Source organism: Triturus cristatus, chromosome 4_1, assembly GCF_964204655.1.
Source record: "Triturus cristatus chromosome 4_1, aTriCri1.1, whole genome shotgun sequence".
In the NCBI taxonomy this organism is placed as follows: Eukaryota; Metazoa; Chordata; class Amphibia; order Caudata; family Salamandridae; genus Triturus; species Triturus cristatus.
The window spans coordinates 933,585,383-933,603,656 of NC_140585.1; the positions used below are offsets into that span (position 1 = coordinate 933,585,383).

The following is an 18,274-nucleotide window of genomic DNA, read 5'->3' on the forward strand; positions in this document are numbered from 1 at the left end:
AACTCCAATTCGCATAAAGGCCTTGTACAGACACATTCAAATCCACATCACCATCACATACAGGCCATAAATCCAGAGCATGCTGAATTGCTTCTTTTGCCAGACTGAACGCATCTTGCTGTGGTTTACCCCATTCAAATGCATTCTTTTTACGAGTGACCTGGTACAAAGGGGCCAATATTTGACTCAAATGAGGAATATGCTGGCGCCAAAATCCAAACAAACCAATGAAGCTTTGGGCTTCTTTCCTATTTCTCGGAACTGCAAAATCAAGAATTTTCTGTTTAACCTGAGGGATCACTTCTCGGTGCCCTTCATGCCAATTAATACCCAAAAATTTCACAGCCTGGGATGGACCTTGTAATTTATCCGGGTTGATTTCCCAACCTTTCTCACGCAAGCACTCAATGACTCTATCCAATTGGGTCTGAACTTCTTCTTGTGATTCACCTTGGATCAAAATATCATCAATATAGTGACATATCTGAATTTGTGGATGAACTGGTACCTCAGCCAGATGCTCTGCCACCAGCCGGTGACATATCGTAGGACTATGCACATAGCCCTGAGGAAGACTTCTAAACGTCATCTGACGCCCGTTCCACGTAAAACTGAATTGTTCCTGACACTCAGGGGCAATCGGAATCGAAAAGAAAGCATTAGCAATATCAATGGATGCATACCATGTACCTGGATGTTTCTGGATTCTTTCAATTAGGGTAATAACATCCGGTACTGCAACAGTCAAAGAAGGTGTGTGTCTATTCAATTCTCGATAATCAACAGTCATGCGCCAAGAATTATCACTCTTACGTACAGGCCAAACAGGATTATTCCAAGCAGAAGTAACTGGGGTTATAACTCCTGCATCCACCAACTCCTGAATAGTGGTACTAATCTCTTCATGACCACCTGGAATACGATACTGCTTCTGACGAACCACTTTTGTCGCCTGAGGAACTTTTATGGGGGGTATTCTTAAACGACCAACCCGTACAGGCCTGGACGATATATAATGTTTAGTTCCAATTTGGTAACATCCATCATCTAAGTGCAAAGTCATTCCTTTCAAAATATCAATTCCAATTATGAATTCTAAGAGTGGCACCACTAATACAGAGTATTCTTTTCTAGGAATTCTACCTATTCTCATTTCAAGTAAGGTTTGAACTGCGGGAGTTTCCTTTCCACCTAATCCGGTAATTGTAAAAGGCTGACCTTTAAACTTCTTTGATTTTCCATGAATAAGAGTGGCCTCCGCTCCTGTATCTACCAATGCTCGGGCCCTTTGGATATTACGATGTCTCCAATAAATATCAATATCTACATAGGGTCTATTATCTCTGTGAGCCCATCTGTGTACTGGAGCTTGACCTATTTCCTAGTCCTTTTTATTGTGTTCTGTGTACCAGGATAAATCAGGATAAAGACTCTCACGGTTCCTAGGTATCGATACCTCCTGTTCATATCCATCTCCATTACGAAATGGATTACTGTTCCCTGCATTGTACTGCGGGTTTCGATCGGCCAATATGTGTCGATCCTCTCTCCTTCTCAACTCAGGGGATTGATCCCTATCATCTCTACGTCTGCTGTTAACATAATCATCTCTCCCCCTCTCTCTTTCCCCCTCTCTCTCCCTGTCTCTCTCACGACGGGGGGACAAATCACGCGCATAACGGCGATCATCACGACGATCAGAGCGCCCACGGCGGTCGTCATCACCGCTACCGTCAGAAAAACCACGATCACACTCAGTTGTCCGAACACGCCGGGCACCCTCCTTTCGATCCAAACCACGTTTGCGAAACATTTCCCACAAACGAGAAGTAGTCTCACCATCAATGTCCTCCTTACGCACACCATCAGCCAGAAGAGCAAGAAACATATCACGTCTAGTAAATTTATTTTCACCAGGAGTACGAGTGTCAGGCCGGGACTGCCGTTCAGGTTTAAACCACTCACCGAGTTGGCGTACCGATTCCAGCACCACAGATAACATGTTACCAGTCTGATTAATCAATAAAGTCATCATGACCTGCTTATAAGCAACAGGGGAAGAACGAATAATACGATTCCGCACAGAAGATGTCAAGAAAGCATCAAGCAACCGGTCAGCAGTATTCAGAAAAATTGCCGTTTTCATCACCTCCTCTTTGAGACGTTGCGCAGCATCGCGCAAAGTATACCACGGTTTGTCATTCACAGGCCAGTCAGACTCAGTAGGATATTTTTGATTACAACCCTCAGTCGCCAATTGAAGCAAAGAAATTTGACCACCACCATTAAAGTTACGAAAATGATCCTGTACAGTAGAATCCGAACTCAAGGAACAAAACTTCAAACAATCGCCAGCATCCAACATAATGCCAGCAGCGCCCAGTTCATAAAGGCGCACCATCCATGTGAGCAAGGGCTCACCAACTCGCTGCCGAAATCGCTGCAAAATATCACTAATTTCTTGTTGAGTAAAATCCTCCAAAGAGTCTAAAGCAATACCATTCGGAGCACCGGGAGCCTGCTGCACCTTCCGTCGAAAAACTGGATGTGCCGAGACCGCGGGATGAGCATCACAAGGAGCTCGACCAGTACACGTAGAGGAACAATCAGTGGAAGAAGCATCGACCCCGCTCGAAGGACGAGCGCAATCACGGGGTGCACCATCAGAGGCGCAAGAAGCAGATTTACAAGCACGGCCGGAGCGAGAGGACTCGCGCTTGGCAGACTCCTCACCCGAGGAAGGAGAATCACTCGAGTTCCAGATATTACCATCCCATTCATCAGGATTCCAATCCAGTCCGGCTTTCGCCACGACCAGACGCACCTTCCGCGTCGAAACCCGACCACGCCGATTCTTGTATTTATAACGAGCAATTCGCACAGCCGCTCTCTCGGCAATAGTTTGGTACGTCTCAAGTTTGTCAGCAAGCAACTTATTTTGACACCGCAACAAAGTATGAGCATTCTGAATTTCAACAAAGTTCGCTTCCAAATCCTTATGCAAGTTCTGCAACTTCAACAACCTCTCATGGAGAATCCTGTACGCAGACAGAACAATCCAACCTCTGCGCCCTAAAACGGGAAGCTCATCACCCTTAGATACCGGCGCCTTCTGTAAGCAAGTAATCACATTAGCCGGCTCCGCCAGCTCCAAAAAAGAATTCCAATTCTCACTCAAACCAGTAGAATCAGCCCACTCACGGGCTAAGGCTTCATAAGGCGTTGAATCCCAGCCAGGAATATCAACGGGCAACTTAAAAGTAGATTTCGACTTTCTAGAAAACATCTTTGAAAAGAAAGAAAAAGAGAAGAAAAAAAAAAGAAAGAGAAAAGAAAACTACACGCAGGTATATACAAATAATATAGAAACAAAACCACGCACACGCCGAAGACAAACACAATACAACCACAACGCACACAGGTTTCGTAAACAGTTCGTGACGCCAAATGTTCTGCTTGGGTTTTCGGATCAGATAGAACCCGCTCATCAGAGCCTCACTAACCCAGCCAGAACGTTACCCCCTCCCTAGAACCTATTTACAATCCTACAACCACATATATCTATCACCTAAGGACAGGGGATTCCTACTATGCATACCAAGATCTCATAAGTGGCGGCCTCGCGGTCCCATACGAACCCAGACCTCTCTGCCCATACGACAGTATCACAAGTGGCGGCCTCGCGGTCCCATACGAACCCAGACCTCTCTGCCCATACGACAGTATCACAAGCGGCGGCCTCGCGGTCCCATACGAACCCAGACCTCTCTGCCCATACGACAGTATCAGCACAATCGGCGGCCTCGCGATCCCCTACGAATCCAGACCTCTCTGCCCATACGACAGTATCACAAGTGGCGGCCTCGCGGTCCCATACGAACCCAGACCTCTCTGCCCATACGACAGTATCAGCACAATCGGCGGCCTCGCGGTCCCATACGAACCCAGACCTCTCTGCCCATACGACAGTATCAGCACAATCGGCGGCCTCGCGATCCCCTACGAATCCAGACCTCTCTGCCCATACGACAGTATCACAAGTGGCGGCCTCGCGGTCCCATACGAACCCAGACCTCTCTGCCCATACGACAGTATCAGCACAATCGGCGGCCTCGCGATCCCTTACGAATCCAGACCTCTCTGCCCATACGACAGTATCACAAGTGGCGGCCTCGCGGTCCCATACGAACCCAGACCTCTCTACCCAGACGGCAGTCTCAGCACAATTGGCGGCCTCGCGATCCCCTACGAATCCAGACCTCTCTGCCCATACGACAGTATCACAAGTGGCGGCCTCGCGGTCCCATACGAACCCAGACCTCTCTACCCAGACGGCAGTCTCAGCACAATTGGCGGCCTCGCGATCCCCTACGAATCCAGACCTCTCTACCTAGACGGCAGTCTCATACGACAGTTCATCCTATGATCACCATAACATACAAAAAGGGAATCAGTCTCACTATTCATCAGATCACACAAGGATTACCAGTTCGGGCATAGCCTGTTCTCAGGTTTGAGGGGCTCCTCTTTCCCTTATTCAGTTACCACTTACCTGATCAGGGTTAACATCTGTTCATGTAGCCGCAGCTGACTAGAAGAATAGGCTACCCTCTTATACAAGAACACACAGCACATGTTGGTTCACTACAAACTGGATACTTTATTACTCATTGCACATACAATCACATAACATTACGATATAACACATAACCTGCAAAGAAAAGTGAAAGATTAAGTTGTACACTCTAATAAGAAAGGGTCGACATCACCTTTGTAGTATGTAGCCTGCACTCAGTGGTCATCTAGGCTCCCTTCTCGTCTATGCCTCGGCTCGCCTGGAATCACCCTTCTCCGAGTCACTGGGACCTCTTCCTTATCGGCTACTCTCTCCTCTCTCGTTATTCTGTTAGGAAAGCATCTGTCTCTCAGTTCTTCTCCGCCTTCAAGATGGCGTCTGTCTTCCCTGGAATAAGTAGTAGCTTTACTGCTAACGGCTAGATGCCGCCTACGGACTGAACTTGTAACTGCCTCAGACTTTCACTAATATAGAGGTGCATTTCCTCATGGAAAATTCCGGCCCGTAACCTGCCGCCCACCAAATTCTTGTACCTCCCCGTACCAAGGACACGTTCCCAGCCGGCCGGCCTGATGTAGTGTCTTCGGCATGAAGAAAAATACAATCCTTCGATAAGGGCCGGCCTGAACCGGTTCTCTCCAAGCGAATAACACCTCATAACTAAAACATCACATTTGACCTAGAAGCATCCCAAGCTGCCGGAGCAGAAAGAAAGATGGAGTCTCACCCGTTTGAGGCCTACCAGGCCTGCATTCAGCACGGCTCCATGAAATACCCTCACTACAGGACAGGTTATCCCTAATACTAACGAATCTATCCCCTAGGCTATATGTGCAAGCCCTGATCTATGGGGAAGAGCACAGAATCACGTCGAAGTGCCTAGTAAATAGGCTCCATCCACTACTCTAACCCTTAGGCTTGAATGGTAAGAGACTGAAGTCACATTCAATCACCTGTTAATACAAGAAGACCGGGAAAATCGAGCAGAACATACGCTCACCCTTTCCATGATCTTATTACCTGTCATTACAATCCCTCCTGCCATCCCTCCATGGCTAGGCTCATCACATATAACACGGATTAATTTTTCCCTGATCACTTTCAATCCCCCCCCAGAACTTCCAGCTGTTACTTCAGCATCAGAAAGAACACCTACCCCATAACAACTTTTGCAGTTTCTGAAACAGTCATTACCTATGACACGCAACATGCAATACCAGAGTCTCTTGTCTGACACAGCACTGCCTCGCAAGATCCCAACATCTGACTGCTACATTACTAAACAGAGTACTCATTCTGCACTCACTCTCATCCCCACCTACACCCTTCACACACCATTCATCCTTCACACTTCCACCCTTCACCACATCCCAACCACATGGCACTACGCTACATAGTTTACTTTGCAAAAAAGAAGCAAGCATACTGTTAGACGTGGCTTTTTCAGCAGGTTCACCCCCAGAGTTTTTGGCCTCCTTTTTTAGATCTCGCCTGACCCAGCGCATGCGCTGGTCTGGCGAGACTTATTGAGAGGGCTCCAAAAAGTGCTGCCAGCCTAGAGCTACAGTGCATGTGCGCGCGCGCGCCGCGCTTTACCGTGATTACATTCACTTTCGTGGCCGCTTTGATGTGTGATCACGATCACTTGCACGGCCGCTTTGCATAGCCAATAGGTCTCGCTTTTGGGACCTTAAAGTATTTAGTTATGCAACTGTTGCATGGATAAACACTTATAAGGTCGCAAAGGCGAGACCTATTGGCTATGTCAATGCTTGTTTGACCTTGTTTTTGTTGGTTTTAGGACTCTGGACACTTTACCACTGCTGTTCAGTGCTAAAATGCATATGCTCTCCATGTAAATTGTTTATGGATTGGTGTTTCCATGATTGGCTTATTTGATTTACTACTAAGTCCCCAGTAATGTGCACATGTGTGCCCAGGGCCTGTAAATCAAACGCTACTCATGGGCCTGCAGCACTGTTTTGTGCCACGCACACCAGTAGCTTTTCAAAGGGTTCTCAGGCCTGCCACTGCCATGTCGACCTGGCAGGTGCACCCACTTGCCAGGCCCTAACCATCCCTATACATAAGGCACCCCTAAGGTAGGCCCAAGGTACCCCCATGGGCAGGGTGTAGTGTATATGAAAGGTAGGACATGTGTGTGTGACATGTCCTGATAGTGAAATACTGTGTATTTCGTTTTTCACTATTGAAAGGCTGTCTGTCCCATAGGCTTAACATGAGAGTTGCCTTGTAACATTTTACAAGCATAACTCTCCTTTGGGATAAGATGGAGAAATGGAGTTTAGTATGCCTGAAGTCAAAATGTAAAAATACTTCTTTTGTTGACGATGATTTTTATGTTGTATGTTTGAAAATGCCACTTGCTAAACCATCCTGGGTGCCTCTGCCCTTTGTATATTCCCTGTCTGTGACAGGAGCAGGGGATGTACATTTACACTAGATAGACACAAGGGTGGGGGGTTTAAGGTGTGTCCTGCCTTTCCTGCGTGACTCGTAGCCAGGCTGAATAGACCTGGCTGAATTTAGAGTACTGGGAGGAGTTCACACTTGCTCCTGAATGGACTGTAGCTTCTCTCACACAGCTGTCTCTACCTCCTGTGGTGAACCTGGCCTGAGCGAGGCTGTACTGGCTTATGTGTGCCAGAGGAACTTTGAACCAATTTCAAAGGCAAATGTGGTAGAAATATTGGGGCCCTGAACCCAGATCTTCAGATTACTGCTGAACTAAGGAACCTGCCAGGAAGAAGAGCTGTGAGGAGAGACTGACACATTGCTGCATGCTTTGCTGGGTTGGCCTGCAGTTGCTGCTTCTGTCTTGGACAGGGAAAGGACTGGACTGTTATTTCTGCAACCTTAGTATCCCCAAGGGCTTGATGTAGAGCTCGCCTCCACAACGTACCACTACAGCCACATCAGCCTGCATCTACAAACCCTACACTGGCTCCCAGTCGAGAAGAGGATCACCTTCAAGCTCCTCACCCATGCACATCAGGCCCTCCACAACACCGGGCCCATCAACCTGAACCACCGCCTCATGTTCCATGCTCCCCAGCACTTCCTCCGCTCGGCCCAGCTCTTCCTCGCAACGGTACCTCGGCTCAAGAAAAGCAGGACAGAAGGGCGCTCTTTCTCCCTCCTCGTGGCCCAAGCATGGAACTCCCTCTCTCTACCTCCGACAGACCGCATTGCTCCCTCAGTCCCTAAAAGACCTCAAGACCTGGGTCTTCGATGGAACTTGGTGAACCTCCAGGATCTGCGAACCACCCCCGACCTCCTTTCCCTCAGCGCCTTGAGACCCATACCAGGTGAGTAGGTTGTGCTCTATAAACCCCTGATTCATTGAAAGTCTCAGGGAATTCAAACACTTCAACATCTTCTGGGGCCGCCACTGGAATGGGGTGTTTCGGTGACCACAGAGGGGAAACCGCAGTCCGACACCATCACTGAGATAAACGGCGGTTCCGTGACCTGAGGCACCACAGAGGGCACCGCCGCACTTCGCACCGCAACCCTGGTCTCAAAGTCCGCTGCTGCCACAGAAACGCTACTTACAGAGCGACCTTCAGGCACAGCACTCCACACCTCTCACTGCAAGCCTGGTCTCCACGACGTCCGTCGCCGCCACTGAGCCGGGCACCGCACTCCGCACCGCCTCACTTCACCCCTCTGCCCTGGTCTCATCGACAATGCCGCTGCAAGCCGACATCGCCGCTACTGTCTACACCGTGGTTTGGGGGCCCCCCCTGTAAGTTACACGACGCACCGCCCCGTCCCACACCTCAGACTTTGCCCACCAACGCCAGCCCCAACGACTCTAGATCTTCAACTGGCACAATGGCTTGCACAGTGACGAGCACCGCCCCACTTCGCACCGCAACCCTTGTGTCACCAACGCCCCTGGATGACTGCTACAGAGCCACTGCTTGCACAGCGACCTGAGGGCACCGCACCCCTGCACTGCAATCTGCGTCCTTGGTCTCATCGACAACGCCGCTGCAAGCTGACATTGCCACTACTGCCTACACCGTGGTTTGAGGACACCACTCGTAAGTTACACGACGCACCGCCCCACACTGCAGTCTTGGCCCACCAACGCCAGCCCCAACGACTCCAGATTCTCAACTGGCACTGTGGCTTGCACGTGACCTGTCGGCACCTTAACGAGCGGCGCCCCACTTCGCACTGTAGCCCTGGGCTCATCGACGCAGTTGGACTACTGCCACCGAGCCGCTACCTGCATCGCGACCTGAGGGTACCGCACGCCGCACATTCAGCTTCACACCGCAGCCTCGACACCCGCCACAGCCGGCCCCCACTGACGCGGTCAGCCAGAATAAAAAGGTACTGTTTTGAGGATCGTCCAACACCGCAGCCAGCCCACACGTCCGCGGTCGTCCGGAACCCTTGGATCTGGGTGTTCACGACACTGCGTTAGCACCGAATGGAGCTATCAGGTCAAAGAACTGTATGTAAAGCCTGTTTTTGCATTATTCGCATTTTGATCACTGTGTGACTTTTTATCATTTTGGTCTTGTTTTACTCCGATCAATATTGGATATTTTTCTAAAACAGGTGTGTACTTGTCGTGTTTTCACTGTATTACTGCTGGTTATGTGCAAATGCTTTACACACTGACTCTGAGATAAGCCTGACCCATTTCTAACACATACTGATTATTAAAAATTTTTATAGAGCGCGTAGTCACCCTGAGGTATCCCAGCGCTAAAGATCCCTACCTCTGTGGGTTGGGCGGCTGAGAGGGGGGACGGCAAGTTTCAGAAGGAGGAAGGTTAAAATTAAGGGAACAGGTGAGCTTTGAGCCGTTTCCTGAAACGTAAGTAGTTGGGTTCTTTTCTCAGGTCTCGGGGGAGAGCGTTCCAAAGGCGAGCAGTGTGGACCGAGAAGCGTCTTCCACCCGAGCGGGCTTTCTTGAATCTGGGCAGGATGATAAGGGACTCCTTGTCCGATCGAAGGGATCTTGGGGCTTTGTAAGATTTTATGAATTTTCTAAGAATCGGAGGGCCTTGATTCTGCAGTAACTTATGGGCCATGCATAAGACTTTGAAAATCACTCGTTCCCTCACTGGGAGCCAGTGAAGGAGCTTCAGAGCAGGTTTGGCTGAAGATCTGGCCGGGGTGTTAGTGAGGATCCGGGCCGCCGCATTTTGGATTTTCTGAAGTTTATTTAGGGTTGCTTCAGGTGCGCCCAGGTAGATTGCGTTACTATAGTCGAGCCTGGAAAGTATGAGGCCTTGGATAAGAAGTCTTTGCGATGTGGGTGGAAGTAAGGGCAGGATCTTTCTCATAGATTTCAGTAGTACGAAGCAGGTACCGGCTACTTTTTTGGCCTGCGTGGTGAATGAGAGATCGGCTTCGATCCATACTCCCAGGCTTTTTACTTCCTGTTTTGGGTCTGGGGGGGGACCCAGAGAGGGTGGCCAGATGTTCAAGGGAAAAGTGAGACCTTTCGGACCCAGAAGGAGGATGTCCGTCTTTGATCCATTCAGCTTTAAAGCTGAGTTGTTCATCCACCCTTGTATCTGCGTCAAGCAGTTGAATAAGTCCGCAGGTTGTTGACTGGGGTGGGATAGGGAGACGATTAATTGTGTGTCGTCCGCATAGCTGACGATGCTCACTCCGAATGGGGTGACAACCTCCTCCAATGGGGCCATGTATATGTTAAACAATGTGGGGCTCAGGGAGGAGCCCTGAGGCACCCCACATTGGAGGGGTGTTTCGGAGGAGCAGGTGTTATTCTCCCAGATCTGAAAGGAACGTTGGGCCAGAAAGGAGGAAATCCAGGATAGAGCAGTGCCTTCTACTCCTACCTTCTTGAGCCGTTTGATCAGGAGTTGGTGGTTGACTGTGTCGAAGGCCGCGCTCAGGTCGAGGAGGATCACTGCCACTGAACCTCCTTCGTCTAAGAGTGCTCTGGCCTCCTCCACCGCCGCCAGGAGGGCGATGTCAGTGCCCTGTCCTGGGCGAAAACCTGTCTGCGAGTTTTTTAGCAGATTATTAGATTCAAGAAACTGGGAAAGTTTCTTGTTCACCAGTTTCTCGGCGATCTTGCTGGTCCCAGGGAGGAGGGATATTGGTCTATAATTAGCCAATTCCGCTGGATCCAAGGAGGGTTTCTTTAAAAGCGCTTTAACAACTGCCGCTTTCCAACTAAGGGGGACGATTCCCTGTTGAAAAGACGCGTTAATCAGATGGGTGAGGGGGGGGATAATGATGGGAGCTACTTCCTTGAGGATCCGTAGCGGTGCGGTGTCCCTAGGAGATCCGCTTCTTCGATGGTTATTTGCCCCCAGGAAGTTAGGTTAGGGGAGATCGGAGTGTCGAGGGGGTCGCCAATGTCGCTCGGAATGGAGGGAGGGATGGAATTAAGGATTTTTTGAATTTTTTTCTTGGAAAAAGCTGGCTAGCTGATGGCATTTTTCCTGGTCCGCTTTGGGGTCTGGGGGGTTTCTCGGGACGGGATCGGGAACATTGAGAAGTTCTTTCAGGATGGTATAGGTTTCTTTACTAGAGCAGGCGGCTTTTTCAATTCTTTCCTGAAAGAATAGACTTTTTGTCTTACCAATAAAAGATTTGTATACTGATAAGGAGGTGCGATAGGCATCCTTATTAGTGTTGGATTTCTCCATCCTCCAGGAACGTTCAGCTCTTTTACCGTCCTGCCGAAGCGACTTGAGCTCTTGAGTATACCACGGGGCCGGAGGTATTCGTTTGGTGTGTCTGAGGGTGGTGGTTTTAGGAAGGAGTGTATCCAACGAGGATGTGATCCAGGAGCTAAACTGTTTATCGGCCGTAATGGCATCAGAGGAAAGCGATGGAATGGAATTAGAGAGAACGGAGAACCATTCAGATGGTACGAGTTTGTGCCAACGTCTGTCGGTGACTTTGATTTTCGCGGACTGGATGGTAACAGTAGGAGACTCCCAGGAGATGGGGATTAAAAAATGATCGGTCCAAGGCAGTGACAAAGAAGGACTCGTGGTAATATTGGCGTCATTAGTAAGGACGGGATCTAAGAGGTGTCCCTTGACGTGGGTGGGCTCGTTATTCACCAATCGAATGTTGAGTGACAGAAGGTCCACTAGAAGGTCAGAGGCAGACCGGTCAGCGGGATCAGTAAAATGGAGGTTAAGATCACCTACAATAAGAAAGTTGGAAACAGAGGCGGCCAATTGAGAGGTCGTTTCGGTGACTGCGTTAAGGAATTTACCAAGGGTACCCGGGGGCCGGTAGATAAGCAGTCCCGAAAGGGAGTGCGTCCGGGAGGTTTGGAGGGAAAAGTGGCAGCTTTCAGCGTCTTCAATATTGGCGTCATTGATTCTACAGCTGAGGTGATCGCGGTAGATTATAGCCAACCCGCCTCCTCTTCCTCTGGGTCTATGGCGGGTTTGGATGAGGTAGCCTGGGGGAAGGGCGGTGACAATATCCGCATCATTGCTGTCAGAAAGCCAGGTTTCTGTTAAAAACAATGTGTCTAAGCCTTGATCTTGGATCAGCCCATTGATTTTGAGTGCGTGCTTGGGGAGGGAGCGACAGTATTAAAACATACAGCGGGTAATCTTAGAACAGATAAAGCTTAAAACTACAAATATGCCTTAAAGAGTTTTGGAAAATAACAACATTGTGTATACTGATTACACACAAATAAGAATTGTCCTAATGGCCATATTTCCTGGACCTTAATTTGTGTGCGAGATAGTTTCCTTTGTATAGGTATTTGTCCCAATTTCTTACGCTTTTGCAGTGCACAGAATAGTGATGCGTGCTCTTTTTCCTGATGAACTAGCCCGAAATGTAAAGGTTTCCTGATAAAAACGAATTCTTTTGATGATTACAAATTTCTTTTGGCAATTTTGATATACATTACAAATTTAACATCCTTCACTAGCTAGTTATACGAGTATGTGTCTGTATGCGGTTAATTTGGAATCTATACAAAATAAAGCAGACCACCTACCTAACTTCCGACTAGGTCCATAACCGTGATGGAGTTGATGTGATGACAGGCCATGCGAGGACGCGATGATGGGTTATGCACAACACAGTGACATCCTGGGGCACCGTGCTTCAGACATAGTAGGTACAGTGTCGGCGCTGCTCCATTTATAGCTTTATGAACTGTGTTGCCATTGGACGCCTTCTCTCCCCATGGAGAAGCAGGTTCCCAAACGAAACCATTTTATCTACCCACAATAGACAAGTAACATACATCAAGTGAATCTTGCTGTATTTCACTCTTGTATGAAGTCGATGATTAGCATACCATATACATTTTTCTTTACTACGACTCTAGGTTTATTAAGAATGTTCTTCAATTATCACAAGTATGCTTTCATGTGTGCTTGAGTGTTACATTCATTACTAGGAATTTGGCTACAGTATTAGATAGTATAACATTGTGATGTAGCTCTGAGTCCTGTGGAAAGCCACAGACATTTGGGGGCCATAAAAGATAGCAGAAACATATAGACTTATTTCGATGCTCGATTCCTAGGCATCCACTATTATTTTGAATCTTATCCTAGATGTTCTAAATTTTTGAGTGTTCTACTAGATCATTTTAATCTTACTGTTTGATCCCATCCCATCTATGATTTCATATCAGAGTTTCCAAAAATAGTTGCGCCCACACTAATCTGTTCATTGTCTGAGTGAGATCAGAACCCAATGATGAAGAATGCCATACACAGTGGTTAATTTGATCTGGTGGTTGCAGGTGGGACCCAACAGCACTCCGTTTTTGGACAGACACTTATTTTTCTTTATCGACCGTGACCCATAACGAGGGAGAGAAAAAGCAGCAGCATTGAAAATGCAATAGGTCTCGCCTTTGATTCAGTTAAAGCCATTTGCTTTGCTAATGGTATTGTATAGCAAAGCAAATGGCTTTAACTTAATAAGCGGTACTCCACTGCAAGTATTCCAGTGACCGCAAAGCGCAGGTCACCCTGATGTGCACGAAAACGCTCTCGCCACCGAAGGAAACAAGTTGATGACTCTCGGTAGGTTCAAAACAGTTTACTCTGTTGAAACAGGCGTGGCGAGGGAGTGCCACCAGCCAGGCTCACCGGCTGTGCATTCTGAAAGCACCCCAAGCCCTGAACCTCTGCCAGTGGGGGTGAACTGAGCCACCAAATCCGGTTAAACTTGGACTCAAGAGACATCTGAGAGCCCCCGGACCAGGGGCACTCACAGCGTCCGTCCCGCCTGCCTCACTCGGCTGTTTGTGGCTCACGCGCGCGGAAAGAGCTAAAACACACCAAGCGATCCAACGGGCGTGGTCTATGTAAGTGCTCCACAGGACCTCAAATATATCCATGGTTTGCTGCGATTCAGCTGTGAGACAGGACAACGTGGCATTTGTTACCAAGAAAATAAAATGGAGAAACCTCCTAAGTTTAACAAGTTTAATGCTGGCAAGAACGTGAGTCTAGCTGTCTTAAAGAGTTTTTTTGTGTTCTAAGAGGGACAATAAAGACACCATGTTAAAATCGTGTTCAGTTTTGCATTTACATTCTATATGGTTTAACCGAACGTCCTATAAACACACTCACATGAAAAGAAAATGCTTTTTAGTTCCCAATGGGTGTCTGTGGCAGCAACGCTACTTTATGATATAATTAGAAAATGCTGAAAGTCCTACAGTAGCTTTGGATTTGTACGTGGCATGTGACGTGCATCTTAGTTTAAATGTGCACAGTCACTTAAAATAGTGTTCGCACATGTTCACAATCAGCATCTGTAAGTCACACTTGTCCTCCCAACCAGCCAATGCTTAATTTGTAAACAAGAAAACTAAATAAAAAAAACGCAAACCTACTTGAGTAACGGACAACTGAGCCACTGCAGTGAATGTGTTAGTCTGTATTTGTTCGACCGATCAGATGCAGGGTGACGTAAAGCTGCAGTTAAACAGAGGGCAAAAGTCGAGAGGCCAGAAAGGGGAGGGGCACAGCGTACCGTCGTTGAAGTCCGCTACCACGCTTGAATGGTTTCCTTTCGTATACACAGGGGGCGTATATACATAATGTTGCGTTCTCTGCTATCTTATGCGGTAAAATGTAGTTTTGAATAAACACTTGTTTTTAGTTTTTTTTTAAATTTTAATTTTGAGAATAAATCATACAGAGCACATCGCTTCCCCTCTGACCCTACTGCCAGCAGTTCTTCGCTGCTCACTAGATTTTACTGTACAGAGCACATCGGGTCATGCATTTTGCTTCTGCCAGGCCTGCTATAGTGGAAGTTGAAACAAGCAGTGCCAGAGGCAGAGCAGAGAGCACACACTGGCTGTGAGGCGGCAGAGATACCAAAACCTCTATTTCAGTGGATGCTTTCACGGAAGTGCGCGCCATCCACGCTAAGTAACCTATTTGGAAAGGTGGGCTTGTGCAAATTGGAAGGAAGCCATCCAGTGTCTGTGTTAAATTAAACATTAAAACAAAGCATAAAATTCGCTCTGCGAGCGCCTTTGTAAAACAAAGCATGAAATTCGCTCTGCGAGCGCCTTTGTTGCACAAAAGCCGGCCGAGCTTTCCAGCCATGCTGGCAGTGAAAATATGAACACATATAGTCATAATAAATATAGTGCTCTTACCGAGTAATTGAAGTAGGCCGTGTCCCTCCGCAAGTAAACGATCCAATCCTGGTGGACGGGGCCATACGCGGATAGGATGGCAACCCCCAGTGTAATGATTGCCTCCGGTGCAGTCACAACACTGTGTTTTGCATAATCCATGTCATAAAACGACGCGCACAAATCAAAATTACAGGTGGAGCAGCGACACGACTTCTGGAACCGTATCGATTCCAAGAAGCCCTCGCATGGCGAGCGCAGCGCGTGCGCGCTGCTATTGCCAGACAAGACCTAAAAAGGGGGGGAAAAGGAGGTAGAGCAAAACAGTGACCAGGGAAGAAAAATATCCTGCAAGAGTGATGTAAAAGGGCAGGAAGTGTCCAGTCGAGGATGAAAGAGGCATGAGATAGAGTCAAGACTACAAAGCCTTGGCAGGCAACTACCCTGACATTTTGTTTTTGCGCCGTGGGCTTCTGAGTAAACTTTGGGCACCAGCACTTTATTATTTTACAAATTAAGCTGTGGCTCATACATTGCAGGGGAGAGTTCCTGTTCTAAGACTTGGACTGTTTCCCAACATTCATGTGGCCTCGTTTATGATGGGAGACCTTTCCTTTTTTCTGTGTCCTTGAGTGTGCTGTTCTTTTTGTTCATTTTTTCTTTGCTACATAGTACAACTACACACATCCTCCCAGACAATTAACTGATGAATTTCCTTCATACAACTTTGAAAAATGATAAAGAATCATAAATACCGTCACACCCTCTGACCATGCATCCCTTCTGTTACAACCCAACGTCAATGCGCCACTAACACAATCCATCTCAATCACTCCCCCACCCACACCAGGATTATTTTGACAAATAGTGCCACTCTCACCCTCCCATAAAGACCTCTTAAAATATCTTCAGAGTTTCTTCGAACAGTAACATAATTGCAAGAAAAGAGATCATGTCAAAACTCCACATCTTCTACTTACCCCACATTACCACAGGGTAAGCCACGCGAGAGAGAACACAGGGTCAACAACTGTGGCTTAAAAATAAAGATCTCAATAGAAGAGGCCAGCAGTGATGCAAAAAAATCAGCCTCGCTGAGCATGTGTTATGTGATATTGAGTTGCAGCTCTGTCTCTACATATTTTATGTGTCTCATGTCATTTTATTAACGCTGCACTATCGTCACTCTTATAATTGTATATATCGTTTGTGGAGAATATAATTTAAAGTTTTTCCATTGAGAAGCCTTTGCTAATTCTGTTTATGACAAAATAAGGGTTGATTTATTGTTGAACAGGGTTGATGCATGTGGCACATCCCTGTTAAGTGAAAGAAACCCACGGAGCTACTGTGTTTAGATGCTGTTACATTCACTTAAGTATGTCGTAGAGTATAAGCCCAAGGAATTTAAATTGACTACGGTACATTCTAGTCCCTTCTTAACTATAGTTTAGAGTAACATTGCCCAATTCAAAGACCAATGTCATTTGTTTAACATGATGATACCCGGTTCTGTATCTCTGAAAAACCAAACTTCATTCTAATGAATGTACTAAAAGTATGTAGATGGGAACCCTAAGATGTTCTTTGAAATTACCGTTTATCTCGGCTGTTAGACAAGAAGGTTTAAGGAGTGGCCTTGGGATCTGCTAGTCCTGAAAAAAGAGTCCTGATGAAAGAAAGGACATCACAAAAATGTTGCATCATTGCTGGCTGTGCGAGAAGTAACTGTCCCAAAATGCTCTGGAGCTATTGGTTCAGCAAATTAGTTGACAGCACAGCCTCTATAGTTCTTTATACAAGGACTGCGCTTGTTACAGGTTATCACTCATCAAAGCATAGTCATTATAGTTATTGTAGCACAAATTGTGATCCCATATCTGTTAAATGTCCATATGTTACCTCCTGGTCAGAACTTTGCGTACTTCACTTGCTGTCATGTTTCCGAATCTGGTGTCACCTTCATTGGGGAGAATTCCACCGGGCCCTTCCTTGTGCATGCAGTTCCAATCCATACTATCCTTTTATAGTGCTGGTATTCCACGAGGGACACTTGGCCTTGGGGCACAGACTCGTCGCCCCAATAAATGTGACATCTCTGTTTTGTGAATAATAAACAATTTCTTCTATCTTTACCCCCATGTCAGTCAGAGACAATGGGACTTTGCTCCTTTGCCTCACGTTTACTCTGTTCCTCATACACCAGTCTCTTCCATTTCGTACTTCATTCACACTCAAATCAATGGCCTTCACCTAGCCACCACTGTGGAGGACAAGCTTAAATATGACACCTGAGCCATGTCCCCAGAGGTCCTTGTCTGTCCTGGACACATGTAAGCTTCATCACTCCAGCCCAATCCCATTGTTTTGTGTTTCCTTCTTCAGTTTGACCAAGTCATGGCTGCAGAGCACACACATTCAATGTTACCTTATACACAAGTAAAATGCTCTAAACAGGGCATGTTCTTTGTTTCAGGAGCATATTAAACTGGACGATCCTTTGACCCATGACTCTGAAGAAGGTACACAGTATTTACAAGAACACCAGGAAATGATAGTTGAGAAAACGGTGGGTTGATAAGCTAATGTATTGAAATGTTTAAATTGTAAATGTGAATAGTATATATGTTACTGAGAGTAATCTCATTGCCCTCTTATCTGCTCTCAGAACCAAGATAATTGGTGCATTTGAACCAGCTACCCATGTTTAGTTTATGTTCTGAAAGTCTATAGAGAAAGCCTAATGAAGGGTATGGTTTATAATGACATGTGCTTCTTGTCCATTGTGTGAAGCTGGAGGCTTATTCATATCTTCATGACTTGAAAATGCTCACTCTTGGGGTTTGTATATATTTGGGCCTGAAAGTTGTGTTTCTTTTCCGCATTAAAATTTTTAACCTGTTTTAGTGCAATTATCCAAGATACTGTGTTTAGAAATGTCTTGGCAGTTCTAGGAATGCTCTTACAAGAACTGAGAATAAATTACATATGCCGCTCTTGTTAGAAATTAAATTGCCTGCCTCCTGTGTTATGCCTATTATGTAACCAAAACAGAACAGCAAGGTTCTTTTTGTATCCAT

At 46.9% G+C, this 18,274-nt stretch overlaps 1 protein-coding gene across 12 annotated transcripts in view; it reads left to right on the top strand.

The window, feature by feature from the left end:
* Window positions 1-18,274, top strand: part of LOC146855858 (uncharacterized) — a 922,371-nt gene that overhangs the window by 17,988 nt on the left and 886,109 nt on the right. For 10 of the 12 annotated variants that reach the window (XM_085653813.1, XM_085653801.1, XM_085653802.1 and 7 more), the window contains exon 2: window positions 17,671-17,763. The exons of the other annotated variants lie outside the window; for them this stretch is intronic. Coding sequence is in view for 8 of the 10 variants with exons in the window: in XM_085653801.1 (XP_085509927.1) it covers window positions 17,671-17,763 (93 nt within the window). In the remaining 2 variants the exon portion in view is untranslated. The remainder of the gene's footprint in view (window positions 1-17,670; window positions 17,764-18,274) is intronic. 12 annotated transcript variants of the gene reach the window in all.